Source organism: Cyprinodon tularosa, unplaced genomic scaffold (genome assembly GCF_016077235.1).
Source record: "Cyprinodon tularosa strain WSP-4 unplaced genomic scaffold, ASM1607723v1 ctg79, whole genome shotgun sequence".
Taxonomy (NCBI): domain Eukaryota; kingdom Metazoa; phylum Chordata; class Actinopteri; order Cyprinodontiformes; family Cyprinodontidae; genus Cyprinodon; species Cyprinodon tularosa.
Window position 1 is genome coordinate 486,446 of NW_024039551.1, and position 18,862 is coordinate 505,307.

General features: G+C 40.7%; 1 protein-coding gene across 1 annotated transcript in view; it reads right to left on the minus strand.

Moving 5' to 3' along the window:
* arhgap10 (Rho GTPase activating protein 10) overlaps positions 1-18,862 on the minus strand; it is a 92,173-nt gene that overhangs the window by 24,793 nt on the left and 48,518 nt on the right. The window contains exons 15-19 of the mRNA XM_038271080.1: positions 17,778-17,836; positions 15,662-15,767; positions 12,858-13,017; positions 5,433-5,574; positions 4,199-4,358 (exon numbers count right to left, since the gene is read on the minus strand). Of these exons, the coding sequence (XP_038127008.1) occupies positions 4,199-4,358; positions 5,433-5,574; positions 12,858-13,017; positions 15,662-15,767; positions 17,778-17,836 (627 nt within the window). The remainder of the gene's footprint in view (positions 1-4,198; positions 4,359-5,432; positions 5,575-12,857; positions 13,018-15,661; positions 15,768-17,777; positions 17,837-18,862) is intronic.

Genomic DNA, 18,862 nt, shown 5'->3' on the forward strand with positions numbered 1-18,862 from the left:
GAGCAGAGGTCAGGAGACACTGATCAACCAATGAGAGAAGTATTTGGATTAATAAGAGACAGACAATTATTATTACCATTATTATTTTGCTCTAATCATTAATTTGCAAGAGAATATGTTTAACTGCATTAATACAGTGGATACTGAAGACATTATATTTAGAAGCATACTGCAATAAAACTAACAATTCTGCAAAAGGCAGATTTTATATTTCTTTAAAAATAAATCAGGGATGTCACACATTCATAAAAGGCAGGAGGGACTCTAGACAAGCAAACTGCTGCTTCTCATTAATGCAGGAATTCCAGCATGAAGAGTCAGAGTCCTGTTGATCCTGGCATTGAGCTTTCAGGAGGATGAGCGGGGCTATCGTCTGTCTTCACAGAAAACGAAGAAGGGCAGCGGGGGGATTCATATCCGTTTCTAGTATAAAGCAGGATCAAGACTACAGCCGAGCTCTTCGACCGGCTACTGCCAGTTTGGGTGGGCAGGAAATACGCTGGGATCCTCAAGCTTATGATCCACAGCTGTCTGCCAGGGGAGCTGAAGGCAGAACACACAGCCAAGAGGAAAAAAGAAATGCTCACATATTCAAGTTGTTAGGACCTGAGGCAGCAGGAAAACTGGGAAAAGCTGCCATTAATGTAAGGAGAAGAAGGGACATGAGGGAAGTACCTGGCACACAGAGATTAAAATGTTGCTGTAAGATACGGTGAATCAGTGAATAACCAGGCAGATTTATGGAAACCAATAAATATTTGCCCAGGTGCAGCTCCGGGGAATAGCCGGCTACAGATATCGGGTTTCTGAAGCTGCAATCCCTGCTGATTTTGGCCGGGAGAAAAGCCGAATCCCTGGGTCCAACGCCAGGGAGCTGCTGTGCTAACAGGTCTCACCATCTCACATTCATGAGCCAACAAAGCCAGGGCGACACCCTGTGACATATGGCGCAAGTCTTCATAAAGGGATGGGGCCGCGGCTCGACCGTAAACAAGACGAACACCTCTCCAACGTCAGGATTTACACGGCCAACGCACGGCCACCAGTCCTACAAACAGATACGGCCCCAGATTTAAGGCCTCCTCCTGGTCGCTGCTTCCGTCCCCTGACTTGTGTCATCAAGTCACATATGTGGGACAGAGCTGGTGGGTTACATAAGAAATATCTGGTCTGTTTTCTTTTTCTGCAGATCCAGAGACATGCCTCACTGAGGTCACAGAGCAAAGGAATCACTGTCCTGTAGAGTCAGAAGGAGGATTTGTTTCACTCCTTTAATTCGGCAGAGGGAGAAGAGCCTATGAGTGAGGGGAAGTCAATTTCAAGGTGAATCTGTAGACATGACACAGCAGAGAGTCTAACATCTGCAGCATAACCCAATAATTCATCTCTCACATCAGTATTCAAGGCAGGATCTGGCCTGGAAACAACAAAAAGAACCAAGGACTTGGAGGAACTGAGGACTGCAGTGTGCTGATCATTAGGAAGGGTTACTCACAATCAGCTCCAGTTGGTACATCATTCATTTTACTGTGGGTCACCTCACCCCATCTTAGATTATGGATCCAGAACCAGATCACTGCGTTTTTTACCTCCATTCAGATCCCGTTGATGCATCTGGGTTTCTGCTGCATCCCTGAAAGCCAAACTGGTGCATTTTACCAGCTAGTTCCTCAAAAGTTTGTTTTAGAAAAATCACACACAGCTAACAACACAGCATCACAGGTGTCGGCTCATCGACGATCAGATGAATCTAGGTTTCCTCTAACAAGTTCATCTTAAGTGCGACCCACTGTGCATGCTCTGCTATCCTCACAGAGTTCTCTGTGTGGAAGAAACGCGAGTCGTTCAGCTTTACCAGCTTCAGAGCAAAGTGCTGCTTTACAAAGGAGGACAACACACCTTCTGTAGGTTTTGTCAACTGACTGAAACGGACTGAATTACGTTTAATAAAGAGTCGGGTCCATACATTCTCAGCCCTGCATTTCAGCGGGATGTACCAAGCTGATAAACAGAACATTTTGAGCAGAACATAGATTTACTTCAAAAACAGTAGCTGCATAGTGAAACTGTTCTGCACAGCAAAATAACTTCTTTTATGACAGATGTTTGAGAAAAAAATCATCTTAGCCTGATAAAGGTCTTTCTTATTTTTACTAGGAGGGCCATGAAGAAACCTCCCCCACGTGTGTAAAAAGTGAGTACAGTCAGAACTTTTGACACAATCTCATGAAAATGTAGACAGGTTATTTTGTTTTTCACTGAAATTAAACCTTAGTTTAAGCAACTATAGAACTAGTTTCAAATGTGGGGGTGAATTAATTTGTTTCAGGATTCTAACACTTTGGTTAACGTTAAAGTCAAGAGTATTTCAAGGACTTCCTAGGCCCAGGCTCTTTTAATTTAAGAGCAATAAGCCCAGCTGCTTTGAATGGATTATAAAAGAAAAAATCATACAAAAAGTAAAGTAAATGAATCAGAATCTATAAATGAAAGTGGATTGAATGTAATGTCCGTATTTACAACAATAACCTGTATAGCCTGCATTCACATCGCTAACATGTATAGCCTGCATTCACATCGCTAACATGTATAGCCTGCATTCACATCGCTAACATGTATAGCCTGCATTCACATCGCTAACATGTATAGCCTGCATTCACATCGCTAACATGTATAGCCTGCATTCACATCGTTAACATGTATAGCCTGCATTCACATCCCTAACCTGTATAGCCTGCATTCACATCGCTAACATGTATAACATGCATTCACATCCCTAACATGTATAGCATGCATTCACATCGCTGACCTGTATAGCATGCATTCACATCGCTAACCTGTTTAGCCTGCATTCACATTCCACATGTATATTCTGCATTCACATCGATAACCGGTATATTCTGCATTTATATCACTAACCTGTATAGCCTGCAATTACATCCCTGACATTTATAGCCTGCATTCACATCGCTAACCTGTATAGCTTGCATTCACATCACTTACATTCACACAACTAACAGTCATCCATTCCATCCATCCATTTTATGTCATCACTGCTGGGGTTGCGACCCCAACATTAATAGCATTCATATTGCTAGCATTCATAGCATTCACATTTCTAACATTCATAGCGTTTAAATCACCAACATGTATAGCCTGCATTCATACCACTTACATTCATAGCATTCACCTTGCTATCATTCATAGCATTCACATCACTAACATGTATAGTCTGCATGCACATCTGCAATCTTTATACCCTAGATTCAAATCCACAATTCATGGATATGTCTTATGTTAATGAGATGAGAGTTCATGAAGCTCTTTAGCAAACGTGTTGACAGTCTAAATCCGCACTGAAGTCCTCTAAACTCTATGAAACAGTGGACTTGAAAAGAATAATCTAAACACATTAGACCGCCGGTAATTGCACGGGAGTATACAGAGCATATACAGTGTTGATTGTTTCTGTTCATTCCCCTCACTTTATGCCTTAGACCATGGCTCCTGTTGTTTTTCTGTCCGGTCTTGGCAGCAGGTATGGAATAAAACATCTAATTGTCTGTTCTCTCCATTTTGGCAACCAGTATAAAAACAATCTGCTAATTTAAGCTCCTTGTGTAGCCGACTTAGTGCTGGTTTGTATTGGCTACATCTATTTTTATTTTATTTTATTTTTTTGAATGGCCAGAACTTCCTCTCCTTGATTTTGCCATTATTGCAATAATACAGAAAAAAAAAAACTGCTCAGATAACAAAAGAAACTGCTCAGAAAGCCCAACAACCTCTCTAACCTTCTCTTAGTAACCATTTTGGAGGTTTCGTCGTGAGGTTTGGTAACAACAAATGTAAAATAAATAACAATAAATAAACCGTTTGAGAGTGTACAAAACAGCTGCTCATGTTTTTACATTTGATTGGGTGAAAAGTTTAAATTTAATATAATAAGTCACAATATTTATTTACAATTGCAACTAAAAAGACAAATAATAATTTATATTGATGATCTGAAGCCACGGTTTAAAAGTGTACATAAAAGCTGTTCTGTTGGGTGCAGCACTGATCCAGTTCATCAAAACATAACATTTTATTTAATCCCAGTGTGTTGGATGGGTGAGTTAGACTGGGACATTTATTTCTGCAAATCTCGTGATTAAAAAGAAACAGAAACAGTGTAGAGGGAAAGAGAAGCTCCTACCTGGAGTTGCTGCCTGAGCTGAGGCTGCCGCTGAGGGCTGGATGATCTGCCTTCTCTGCAGGCGGCTCTGAGGTGGAGGCCGACGAAGACTGGGAAGATACCGACTCATTGCTGCCCGTTAAGGTTTCATCTGCTGACAGGGTGGAGTAGTCTCCCACTGCTGAAACACAGAATCTCCATGAGATCAACTAATCTGTTGACATTAATCTATTGTTTGTCTTCAACCTCGAATCCATCTCTGCAGCCAAAGGCTTGTTTGTTGAAGTCAGGTGAGACGGAGCTCAGATGTTAACAGATCCTAGTAGCTGCATGATAGAGCTGAGAAATCCAGCGTTACATTTCAAAACAAAAAAAAATAAGTAAATAAACCAAAGTGGGGAAGAACATTGGTCAGCTTTAGAGCTCCAGAGGTTGTTGCGCTCCTTATTTAGCAAGTTACATGTTTTCTAATGTTAACCATTAGCTTTAACAGAACATGCAGCTGGTCTGTCAACTAACACTGCATCTTACTGCAGTGGATCTGTTCATGTTGATTAACCTTGCTCTCAGTTTTTGGGAAGGTTGGACCAGGAAAGCTGCCAGTTCTGTTAGCTCTACGCCTGCTGAAGACACAGACGTCCATCCCTATGAACACTGGGACGGAACTCAATGGGAAAGGAAATTATTCTTATTTCTTATTTCAACCGTTGCGTATATTAGCTGTAACATATGAATCAAGATGAAATTAGATTGACAGATGACCGTTAATATATGATTGGCTGAATTTGGGTGTACAAGCTGACGTATAACTAATTGGCCTGCAAAAAATAATGAAAAAATCCCCACAGATGTTAAGACAGGTTTTTTTTTTTTATAGAAATTTTATAAATTTTGGGACATCGTCTGATAAAGAGTACATTTACAAACATGTTTAAGCCAGAACGATTTGACATTTAAATATGACTTCTCTATGACTTTAACAGGACATTGATCGTAAACACAGCAGCAGATCTTTGCTAGTTTGGCCCATATTAAACAGAACCAAAGGTCCTGTTAAAGTCCAGACCTGACTGAGACATTCAGAGAAAACTGGTCGCACTGTTCTGCCTGACTGCTCCTTTCACCAGTATGAAGCGGAGGAAATGTTCCTCGCTGGTTGCTACCCGTTTCTCCTGCTGCTGGCTGAATGAGCCGCGGCCTCTGCAGAGCTCTTCATGACCTCAGAAATGGGAAAAAATGCTTAAGAAAAACTCACCGTTCTGGATGTCAAGGACTTGAGGATTGTAGACGGCTAAAGGCCGATTCTGTCGACTCAGCTTCTTGGACTGCCGTGTGGGAGCAGATAAGACGGGGCCGGCGGGTGACGAAAGGCTTAGATCAGGAGTATCTGTAAAGATCTGAAGGACCAGGTGAGTTATTCTCTGACCAAACAACCGGCATCAAGCAGAAACATGTCCTCAGCTGAACCCCCCAACTTTAAAAACTCAGCCTCTCTGCTGTGGAAGGAGGAGAAACTATTTGCAGGAATATATATATTTTTTTGCTCTTAGAGAAAGTTGCACAGCATTGACTGGACAAAAAAATATATTTCTGTGAAAAACAAGAGCAGCTCCTCACAGACCATAAATCACATCCTATTCAAAAAGCTGGGTCTGAGTTAAGGGGACTTTTCCCCTCAGAGAAATGAAGGCGCTCTGTGAAAAAAAGCGAAAAATAAAATAAACACGCTTTAGGACTTAAGAAGGGTTGGCCAAGTGGTGCAGCCTGTTTACACTGGACCGTGTTTACATATACACTTTAGATGTGGAGTTGAAAGAGAATAGAACTACAGAGGAGAGGAAGTCTCAGCAGAGCCTCGGAAAGGATCACAGACGGGGGGGTGGGGGGGGCAGAGGAGGGGAGAGAAAGTTTGGAGAAGAGAAGCAGAAAGAAAAGAGGGAGAAATCTGATAAGGCTGAGAGTTTGTGCTGCCTGCTCTGCAGATGGAGGTGAATGTAAAGCGGAGTCTAGTGTTGGTATCTGGGGGTATCAACAGTCTGGAGTGGGAAAGTTAACACCTGCCTGTCTGTCTGCTCAGCTTCTCCCCTGCTCCAACATGCTGTACTCTCACAAAATCGCTCCTGCTGCATTCCAACACCACATCTTTTATCTGCAGCTCGGTGTTGGGTCTATGCTGCTGCTGCTTTGCCACATTCATGCATCCGGCTGCTTTCAGCTGCCCTCAAAGGACATTCAGGCAGCTGAGCTTAGGGTACAAATCTAATTCACAACACGACTCAACACCTTGGTCACATTAATGATGCTGGATGGAGGAAAAGAAAAATCCTCCAAAGCTCTGGGTCTCGTTCTGTTCTGTGCAGGAAGCACCGCTGCTCCAGACAGATTAGAACAATGATCTGTGAACCTTTTCCGCTTTCAGGATCCCAAAAACACACAAACTACCATGAGTAACTTAATATCCGATTATAAGTGAAGCTCTGCAGCTAACAGATGACCAGGTGTCTAAGTTTAGTTTAAGCACTTAGGGCTCCCCCTATTGTCCGGATTGAAAGCGTTAAACTGGCACCTGCTAACTGGGTCAGAACTGTGTACCAGAAATCCTTCATGTCACAGATATGTATATATATATATATATATTAGGGCTGCAACTAACGATTATTTTAAAAATCGATGAATCGGACGATTATTTTTTCGATTAATCGATGAATCGGACAAAAAATATTTTTTATATTAACCTCTTTATTCCAAAATAAACATTATAGACAGAACAAACAAGCACACAAGTACAGGTTGCTCATTAACTGTACTGGTGCAATATGAAAAATAAATGTTTGTGTTAAAACTACGCAAACTTACATGAGAAATGTAGATGTACATCCACAAAATATAGGGTACTTTGTTTCATAAAGCGCAAAAAAAGACATTTTTGTTTTTAAAAGCCTCTAAGGGGTTCAAACAATAGGCCCCCCATTTCAACAAATGAGTTTTTTTTAGACTAGAAGAGTTCTGCCTTTTAAGACAGGAAAGTACAGCAGTTAAAGTTGCTACTTGAGAAAATACTGAACCATAGAGATAAAAATAGCCCTGTGATTCAAATTATAAATTGTATTTGGAATAAAAATGAGAGAACTAGGGGTGCTAAAAAACACATCCTCCAAAGACAGATATTTACATGGGAATGTGGCATATAATTAATTGACATATTACTGATCTTGCTGGATTTTATTCTGCTTTACTTCTATAAATTGCAGGATCATCTTTACTTTATCTTTGCCAGATTTAAACTTTAAAAGTCTTGCCCTCATAATTTGCAAGTTAATTTATTTATAAAGTAAATGTAAACGCTGCTTAAGCTAGTTCAAATGAAATTTAAAGTAAAATAAGTAGCCAACCTTATCACTGTCTGTAACCTACTAACAAGATAAGGAAAGCATCAGATGAGCTACCTGCGAAACTAACGTAACGTTTCCCCACTTTAAAACCAAACAAACATGGTGCTTCCGTGCCATGTTAATTTCTTTTGAAAAAAGTTGCATGTTATCACTTTTTTCACTTTACAAAGCGCAGGCTATTTTAATTATTGTGATCAATTTGCGCCGTCAATCCCGGTGCATGCGCGCTTCATTTGCAGTCTGGACGCTGAGGCTCTGACTGAGAGGGACTCCTGCGGGAAAACGCGGTTGGGGTGGGGGAGGCGCCCCACGGCAGAGTAGGAACGATACATGCTTTCACGTAAGAGTCTCCAAAAGCCACCAGTGACACCGAAAAAAGTCGCCAGATTTGTCGCTAGTCGCTTTTTTGAAAAATAGTCGCTGGAGGGGTCTGAAAAGTCGCGGAGTTGGCAACACTGCTCCTGCGGCGCTGGCTCGCTCTGCCGTATTTTTTTTCCTTCCTCTTTCAGTCAAGAGGCAGTGATGACGGCGCAGCGGATGACGCAATAATCGCGCGACACAACTAATCGATGATGAAATTCGTTGCCAACGCTTTTAAAAGTCGATTTTTATCGATTTTATCGATTCGTTGTTGCAGCCCTAATATATATATATATATATATATATATATATATATATATATATATATATATATATATATATATATATATACAGTGCTGCTTGAAAGTTTGTGAACCATCCAAACATGGCCATTGTTTTCTAAAGAAAAATTATAATAATCATGTAAAATGAATATCCAAAGCTCAAATTGTAATGCGGACCTTCCAGATAAGGAACACAAAGACAAAAAAGATGCATCTTTTTATTATTTATTCAACAAAAGTATTTTATCTGTCAAAGACAGAAAATATGCCAAGTGCAAAAGTATGTGAACTCTTTCAGTTAGTACCTTGTGGCACCGCCTTTTGCAGCCATTACTTCAACTAAACGTCTTCTGTAACCACAAACAAGTGTCTCACATCTGCTTTTTGGGATTTTTGTCCACTCCTCCTTGCAGAACTCTGCCAGTTGAGAGATGTTGGAGGGACATCTGGCATGTACTGCCCGTTTCAGATCTTGCCACAGCATTTCTATGGGATTGAGGTCTGGACTTTGACTGGGCCAATCCAGAGTGCAAGTCTTCTTTCTCTTAAGCCATTCTTTGGTACTTTTGCTGGAATGCTTTGGGTCATTGTCTTGTTGCATAATCCATTTCCGTCCCAGCTTCAACTCCCTGACTGATGGCAAGAGATTCTGATCAAGAATTTGTTGATAGCCCTGGGAATTGACGGTTCCCTGGATAATATGGAGTCGTCCAGGTCCAGAGGCAGAAAAGCAGGCCCAGACTTTCACATTTCCACCACGTTGCTTCACTGTTGGGAGGAGGTTCTGCTCTTTAAATTCAGTGTTTACTTTTCTCCAAACATGGCGCCTGTGATTGTGGCCAAATAATTCAATTTTGGACTCATCTGTCCAGAGAATGGACTTCCAGAAAGCCTCTGGTTTGTCCAAGTGTTCTCTGGCAAACTTTAAACGTGCAGCTTTGTTCTTTCTTGAGAGCAGAGGCTTCCTTCTAGCAACTCTCCCATGAATGCCATGTCTATTGATATTTCGCCTGATTGTAGACGCATGTACATTTATCCCAGACGCTGACAGAGAGGTCTGCAATTCTCTGGAGGTGATGCGTGGGTTGGCCTTTACCTGCATCATTATTTTTCTGGTGCTTCTTTGTGAAAGTTTTGACGGCCGTCCACATCTGGGCAGAGTTGTAGTGATGCCTAGTGCCCTCCATTTGTAAATGATTTGTCTTACAGTGGATGGATGAAGCTGGAATCTTTTGGAGATGGTCTTATAGCTTTCCCCAGTCTGATGGGCTGTCACCACCTTCTTCCTGACGTCCTCAGATGTCTCCCTTCCTCTCGGCATTGTTGATCTGGTCTTTATGCCTTGACACAACAGTGGTTTGTTTGGTTTCGTCTCCCTTTTAACCAGTGCACCTCCAAACTTTTCCCAAGGACGTCTCATTTGATTGGTCTACTTAATTGATTACTCAAGCACTAACATGTGCTTCACCTGAGTCTTTTACCTGATTGTCTTTACCAGTGCAGCTGTGGTTCATTTACTTTTGCAGATGCTCTGATTCCGTTTTTCATTTAGTTTGCTTTCAACTCCCACATTTTCCTTAAAACAAATGAATGGAATTGATGAACATAAACCTGACATTTCATATACAAAAACTGGTGATGAAAAAATAAGAAAATCATGGTAAAAATAAAGAAAAATCTAAACTACTCAACTAGTTCACAAACTTTCAAGCAGCACTGTATATATATATATATATATATATATATATATATATATATATATATAAAATATAAAAGGTGTTTAGGAAACAAGATAGGATCCACTTTAGATGAAGACTCTGACCAACTAAAATCCAGATATTTTCATGTTTCTTCGCATCACCAGGAAGAGCTGAACGGGAAACATGTACCGATAAATAAAAAAATAAGACTTCCAAACATATTTTCTCCTCACTTGCACCTTAATTTTCCTTTAGCATCCAGTAAATTGTGTCGCTGAAGGTGGTAAACAGCAACATGATGCAGCTTTCTGTTTGTCACCAGATATTTCCTGCATTTTCATTCAGCCTTCAGTAAAAATAACTCCTGGTGCCAACTGGAAACTGGATTCTGAGGAGAACGTTACCCTGCCAGAAAGAATCAACTTCTTACAGCAGGTGGGGGGGGGGGATTATTTGATCCACTTCCATTCTAACATTTCCATAAGAAATGCAGCAGGAGGTGAAGAGAATTAGCATTTGCCTAAACTTTCTTTATATGAATAACATTTTTAATAGAGATTTGCAGATAAAATGTTTTTAATTTGGAAGTCATTGTTGGTTTTTCTTCCTCTATTAACACGATAAAAATGAGAATGAGATAAAAAAAAATGGGATACTTCGAAAAAAATTACACAAGTTTTAATAAAAAAAAAAAAAAAAAAAAAGAAGTATTACCAGATTAAACAAAGCATTAACAATGGATAGTAGATGGAGGGAAGGAGTAGCATCATATGAGCTACCATTGATCTCAAGGCATGGCTGCTAAACGCTACGATGAATCGGTGAAGGCATATCGGCATGGGCCGATATTTGATTTTTAATGTTCCTTTTAGATGTTCTTAAATCAACAAATCTTTCCAAATAAAAGTGTGGTAAAAAAAGAGGAGATAAAGAACAAGATTATATTTTACTGACACAGCTCCCTCAGGATTGTGTGCAATTTTTTAAAAAGAGGCTCAAAAGGGGGTCTCATGTAATGTGGTCCTTGAGGCCGGCCCCCGGTGGCCGCGGGTTTAACCCCTCAGATAGATGGATAGATTTTTGGATGAATGCATGGATGATGGATGGATGAACGGATGGATAGATGATGGATATATGGATGCATGGCCGATGGATGGATGGATGAATGGCCGATGGATGGATGGATGAATGGCCGATGGATGGATGGATGGATGGATGGATGAATGAATGGCCGATGGATGGATGGATGAATGGCCGATGGATGGATGGATGGATGAATGGCCGATGGATGGATGGATGGATGATGGATGAATGGCAGATGAATGCATGGATGATGGATGGATGAACGGATGGATAGATGATGGATATATGGATGCATGGCCGATGGATGGATGGATATATGGATGCATGGCCGATGGATGGATGGATGGATGGATGAATGGCCGATGATGGACATATAGATGATGTAAACCAAAGGTTAAAACAGCACCGTGGGACTTTTAGCCATAAGGGGCGTTGGACCTGTAACTTCCAGCTAAATGAACCAGCCAGTGTTCTGGTTCTGTTAGCCGACCACTTTGGACCAGAAGTTTGGACCTGAAAAACCCTTTAACCCTTCAACATCTATTGCAGCAAACAGCCTAGAGAGGGCACAAGTTCCCCCAATGTTTTTTTTTTTTTTACACATTCACTGTTAACAGAGAAACCTTTAGAAAACACTGTTTTTTAATATATGATGGGTATTGGGGCATTACTGAGCTTTCTTAGAATCCAATAAAGTCATTATGTTACAAGAATAAGGTGGTAAATTTGTCTCTTCAAGAGACCAGAGTTATTTAGACAGTTATGACTGAATGCTTTGCATTTCATTAATGGTCATTATAACCTTGTCTTTTTTTTCTTTTTTTTTTTTTTTTTTACACATTTTTTTATGCGTTTCGGTTCAAATCAGTTCTAAGAAGGAAACTGATATATTTTTCCTCTGATAAAATTAGTTTCTTACAGTTTTACTACGATTCGCTTTTTATGTCAATTTTGACTGTTATGCTTGTTGCTGCATAGCATAAATACATTCCATTATTGTGCAACACTTTATTTGAAATTTACTAAAAAGCAAAAAACACAAAAATTACATGTATATAAGTTCAGGCGTCTAGTTAAAAATTAAGCAAATATTTGAGTTGAAAGTTACACAGGTTGCTTTAAGCCGGGCGTACACTGTGCAATTTTTTTCAGTTGCACGCAGCTGCTGCTGATCACACTGTACGACTAATCGCAGGGTTTAGTCGTACAGTGTGAGCTCATAGCTCATGACGCTCTGATGCGATCTACCTGCTCACACTGCACGACTTAAAAGCACGTCGCACTCAGCTCCGCAGTGAGATGGAGCTATTCTGACTCGTCTATCCAGAAGCGAGTAGAAGGGAATTATTAAGCTCACTATAGTGAACCACGCTGCCTTGGCAATTTGCTTTTGTGCTGAAAGCCCTAAAAAGAAAAGGCGACAACGTATTTGGAAAAAAAAGACATGGCTGAGCAAACGTGGCTACTACGGTCTGTCAATTTTACAGACAGAACTGCATTTTACTCATTGCACCCCCTGCCATGCTTCTGTGTTTACATCTGATAGGAAGAATAGAAAGAAGAATCCTTGTTTGCACTGAGTGATTTGCCCACGACAGTCGGGAGAAAATCAAACATGTTTGACTTTTTCCCAACCTCATGATTCCTGATAGGGAGGTGGTCGTGAGAGGCTGATAACCCCTCGTAACCACCTGTACAGTACACGACTCACGACGCACAATCAGACTGAAAGTCGGCCCAATCGAAACATTCTCGCATGACTGGAAAATCGGCCCGACGATCGCACAGTGTAAACCCGGCTTTAAGTATCGTCCTATAAAGAAGTTAAAGCCTGAGGTGTTGTAGACGCTCAGCTGGTTACCTTCTCATGGTGCTCGATGAGGATTTCCACAACAATGTTTTGGAACTTCAGATCCATGATGGCAGCGACGGTGTCCTCCTGCGGCCTCATGAGCGTGGGCCCAAACACAACGCCCAGGTTGGCGACGGTCATCAGGTTCTGTTTGCTGTGCATCGCCACACTGAGGGACAAGAGCGACACAAATCAGCATTAAGGGGCAGAACGGTGTAGGAACAGCATTTCTGTGTAGATTCTGAGGAGTCAGAACTTTCTGAAAGGAACTAAAAGCAACATAATTTGATAAAAATAAAAAAGCCATATTCACCAGAATATGTATTTAACCTAACTTCGGGCCGAGTTTGATCTTACAGGTGAAGGGATTTTAAGTGAACTAAAAGCAAATTTTATGGAGCATAAATAAAAAGTGGATTCCTGCAGTGTGCATGTTTAATCCACCCTCCAGTCCTTTAACACATCCGTCAGCAGAATTTAGCTCTTTCTTCTCCTGAAAAGAGCTCATATTTGGTTGGTCTGGATGAAAACAATCTGAACGCACATAACGCTAACTCTGACCTTTTGGATATTCTGGATATCACCAGAAAAGCTTCCCCCGCAGCATAATGCTGCCACTGCCATGTGTGACTGTGGGGAGGGGGTGCTGAGGGTTAGTTTTCTCAGCTGACCAATGCAGCTTCATCCCCTACATGCAGCCTGCAGAGGGAGCTCTTTGTTCTTGCTACTCTTTCTGAAAGGTCAGAGTGCAACTATCCACTCCTTTGTGCTGATCTGTTGCACAAAAATCCCATTAAGATTCATGGAAGTTCGTCGTTCTAAAATAAGACAGAAGTTCCCGGTCTGGGCCCTTAACCCACCTGGTTATATTATCAATCTCCAGTGAAAAAGTTCCAAAAAGTAAAAAGCAAAGACTATTAAGTCCAAGTTTCAAAGTTGCAGACCTGGACTACAAACAAATTTAATTTCTCTTGATGGTTTAAAAGGTTTTAGAGGAAACGGTTAATTGCTCATGTGTACAAAACAATATTTTACATCCAAAACAGTCTGCCTTAGACCTAAATATTTGACAGAAATTGCTTTTAAGCAAGCAAACAATCAATGGAGTCAAGGACACCGTGTGTAAGAATTAATGGAGAAATTTATAATTGAAGATCCCACCACGCTGCATCCCAGGCCCCCTTTTATTCCATCTTTATATAAATGATCTCCAAACCATCCGGACCAATATGGTGTTTCAGCTCTACGCTGATGACAACCATATTTATGGGTTTGCAAAAACTCCAGAGAAGGCTCCAGACAAACTAGTGAGGTAAATACTCAGGGTCTCTCCGTGGGTGGAGGGACTTTTCTGTCATAGATTTGAAATACCCCAGCTGATGAACTGAAGTCTCAAAGAGATTTGGCATTAAAATAAAAAAGTAAAAAAACAGCTTAAAAAGAGTTTGTGAAAATCTATTTAAATTGTTTTATTGTTCTTATTCTTTTGTCCATTTTTAGTTAAACATCTTTTTATTTATTGCAGCTCAAGTCTGCAATTTAGCAATTAGCTATATGGCATCTGTTATTGGAACAATGCTTTTTGTTTTGTTCCTTCAAAACAAAGATGAAGAAATTATTATAATTTAACTTTATTGATCTCACATTGGAGAAATTTACCTGTGCATTTAACCCCTCCCCTTGGGGAGCAGTGGGCTGCCGTCGTGGGGCCCCCGGGGAGCAGTGTGGGGTTAAGGGTCTTGCTCAGAGACTCGGAGTGGCAGTCTGTGGTAATGGGGCTCAAACTCAGAACATCCACATTCCAAGCTCTTTGCTTTAACCACTAGGCCTTCACTCCGCTTACTGCGCCTAAATGTTCAATGAGGTGTGAATACTTTTGGGAGGAACGACAGTAGTAGGAGAATTTTTAAAGATGAATATGTCGGAAGGCTTCTCATTTAAAAGTAGGGCGGCTCGGTGGTCAATCGAGAGGAGGAAAACCTTAACTTCTAGTTATCTGGACATGTGAGGAGATTTCACACTCACAACAAGATGATAGGTGTCGCAGCTGCAGAGAGACAGTTTAAATAGCTTCAAAGGGTCTCTTTGAAGACTAGAACATTGGTGACAACTCACATTTATAATATCTCTGCAACCATTTCAGATAGGAGTGTGAAATTCTGGCTTTGCTTCCTTCCCCTGCAGGAGACGCACACACGGCAACTTCAGAAAAAAAAAATTAAAAAAATTCAAGTCTCCAGTCTGGAGAATTTCACGCTGGATAATCCAAATTCAGTTTCAATAGAGCTGCCTTTTTTTTTTTTTTTTAAGCAGAGCCTGATTCTGCAGTGGGTATTCTCTGAAATAAGATTCCCCAGACTTCCACTGCCTCGGGGAAGAGGGATTATTTACTTATCTTCAATTTGCTCATATTTAGTTTATATAAAGCTTGCTGAGGTAAAACCTTGTAATGTCGTTTAACATTATTTCCTAAATCTTTCCTTTTGTCCAAATGCTAAATAACTGATGCTTATTCGAGGTCTGTCCAGAAAAAGCTTCAATTTTTTCAAACAGGTACAATAAACTGGTTTAATTCTCCTCCTGTATGGAAAATGCTCAAGAAAAGGCAAAAAAAAAAGTCTAATGTGTTAGCAAGCAAAGAGTAGACAAGGAAGAGATGGAGTGACAGCAGGGAAGGGGGAGTGAAGAGAGTGGGAGTGAGGGAGATGGAGAGAAAAAGCATGTGGAGTGAGAACGAGGAGACAGACATGAAGAGCAGAGAGAGGGAAAGCGAGAGAGAGGAGGCGGAGATTGGCTGAACTCTGACCACTCACTTGGCCAGATGCTTCATGAGCAGCCCGAGGACAAGTCGATTCTTCTCCGGTAGTTTGTGGACCAGGCAGTGGACGGCTTGGATGCGAGACTCGGGACTGCCGCCCTCTATTCAAACACAGAAAACAAAAACGGCTCAGATCAAATGTTCAGCTTCAAATGGGCGATTCGATGAAGCGCTGAAGATCAGAGCAGCGCCAACAGATTTCACCGGAAAGTCAAAGCAAACGAATCACAACATAAACTTTTATCACTTAGATAAAAATAAGAAATCCCCAAATATGGATCCTAACGAATGTGGACACCTTGGATTGAAGCAAACTTTTCAGGCCCCATATCAGGTGGCATAAGCCGCCTCGCTGCACAAGTCTACAGATTACAAGAAGACGGCTTCCTGTTTGAGCAGAGAGGTGTTATGAGTTGAACTTGTCTGAATTTGGCAGCAGAGTCCACGTTGCTGGCAGGGGAGACTGCTCCACGCTGCTGTCGCTATCATGTAAAAAAAAGGTTGCGGAGGAAAAAAAATAAAAAAATCCCTTCCAGATCATGTCTTAAACATTTCCTCACACGCGAGCATCTGAGCGCCCACGCAGCAGCACACACAGACACGCTAAATATCATTACTATGGGAACCACCAGGATTTAAACATGAGGAGAAAGCTTCTTATGGATGCTGTCACCCGTCAAAAAGATAAATACTAAATTCTTTGCTAATCCGGTTTTACCAACCCCCCATCGTTATAAGGGCATTGCAAGCTCCTGATAAAAACATCAACCTGATCCAATTACAGCACTTGTTGCAGTAAGACTCAAGTTTGGCTCGCTTTAAAGCAGATTTATGCAAAAGGTAGATGGTGGGCGGGACAGAAAAGCACCTTTTCTACAACAGGGGAAAATCTTTCATCTAAAACCTCTATAAGCCTGTTATCAAGAATTAGTCAACTTATGTTTTAAAGTGAAAATCACTAAGTAACAGAGCGATGCATCGTCTGGTAGATATTACTGTTGTCTGCAGATACTTGCACCCGTTCATAGATCAGTACATTCACATAAGGTGCAAGCATTGCCACTCAATCCATCTGCTATTCATTGTTAATGTCGTTTTGATATAATTTTGTAATATTTGTTTTCACCCCAAATCAGTTTATTAGAAAATGCCCAAACGGTTGCCATTAGAGATAAAACGACACATCGGCCAGATGGTAGTTTTGGCTGATGTTTACATTGTTTCCATGTTTCAGAACCAGCCGATACATGCATCCATTTGCTGTCTCTGCAAATGGTTCTGCAAGCTCTCTAAAACTTTTTGAACTAAAACACCTTTTTTTAAAGTTTTATTTCTGAAATTTTAATTTAAAAATCTTGTTTTTTTTCTCCACATTTCCACTTAAAAAAACATGTTACTATACACAATAATGAAAAGAAAATGCTAATATTGGCAAAAATTATCAGCTGGTTGATGCATTGGTTTATCTTGAAATTCTGGTTTCATTCTATTCCACATTCACCAGCGACACTAAGCGACACATCAAGCTCAAGCGTCCGACTTTCTTGGGAAATATCTGCAACAGAATCAGTAACAGAAGTAGTAGCAGTCGTAGCAGTAAATAGTAGTAGTAACAGCAGCAGTAGATGCAGTAGTAACAGTAGTAAAAGTAACAGTAGTACTCCTAGCAGTAGGAGTAGTTACCACCAGCAGTTGTAGCAGTAGCAGTCGTATTAGAAGCAGCAGTAGTATTAGCAGTAGTAAACACTAGCAGTAGTAGCAGAAGTTGTAGTAGTAATAGTAGCAGCAACAGTAATAGCTCCAGTCTTTTACAGCCTGTTGAAGGACATCACCTGTAGTCAGTCCTGTTTAGTTGTCCCCAAAATCCCATATATATATATTTTTTAACTGTCCTCTAGTTTAACACTAGTAGTAGCACTAGCAGTATTAGCGGTAATGACAGTAGCAGCAGTAGAAGCAGACAGTTGTCATTTTCTTGTATTTGTCCTCTAGTTTAAATCCTAAAGCATTTATTCACCACTAAAGATGGAGAATCAATGATCCTATTTTTGTGATTTGACATCTTGGCCATCTGCAATTCTCATCCAAACCACTGGACTGAGGACACTTACTTGCAGGGCTGATGAACTCCTTATACAGTCCATAGGTCATCAATGGCTCCGGTAGGCTCCTTCAACAAGGTGGCAGGGCAACAAGGGAGAAGAGAAGAAAAAATGAGCACAGGAATAGCTGGCACATTGTTTTTTTATCTGTCTGCACACAGCAATGAATGTGACTAGCCCAGGATCAAGGAACAGGCTGCGTGAGCAAATATGACAGAGTTCATCTGACGGTAGGTTCATAATTTAGCCGTACCAGCGGCAGAAATACGGGGAGAATTTTGTTCCAAAAAAAGCAAGCCGTTTTCTCTGATTGATTTTTTAACATTTTTTTTCCATATTTACTTTTCATGTTATGCTTTTCAAATCTTAGTTTTTCCAGATAGAGTTTTTAAAATTGCATTACTCCAAATTGCATTTTCCAGATCCCATTCTTATATCTATAATGGCCTTTTTGTTTTTTATTTTAAATTTCCATTTACCAAATACGTTCTTTGCAACAAAATTAAATAAATTTGACTCCATGCAGACAGTTTTTGCTGAGAGAAAATGGACCTAAAGCAACACAGTGGTGTAAAAATGTGTTATAGATGTTGGAGCTTGGCCTGTTTTCCAGTGTAGTCCTGTTTCTCTGACTGTGTGTGCTCTCTTTCATCCTCTGACATGGGAGCTGGCTCGGCGCTCATCTGCCTGGCTGTGTGATTTGAACAGTTGCCTTTAGTATCTCTGCTTCTTTTTGCTATCTCTGCTTCTGTCTCCTTGAACCCAAGGCGGGCTCAGCTGATGGCCGCTCATACCGAGCCTGAATCTGCTGGATATTTCTTCCTGTTAAAAGGGAGTTTTTCCTCTCCACTGTCACTACAAATATGCTTGGTGTGAGGGATTGCCTTGGAGTCAATGAGTCAACGCAATCAACTGGTTTTCCTTAGATAGAAAACTTTGAATCAATTTGACTCGATGATCTGGTGAACTGTAAAGTGCCTTGAGACGACTTGTGTTGTGAATCGGTGCTATAGAAATAAACTGAATTGAATGAATTGAAAATTAATCACAGAATTAATCTCCATAAAGCTATTAAATGTTACAGGTATTGATAT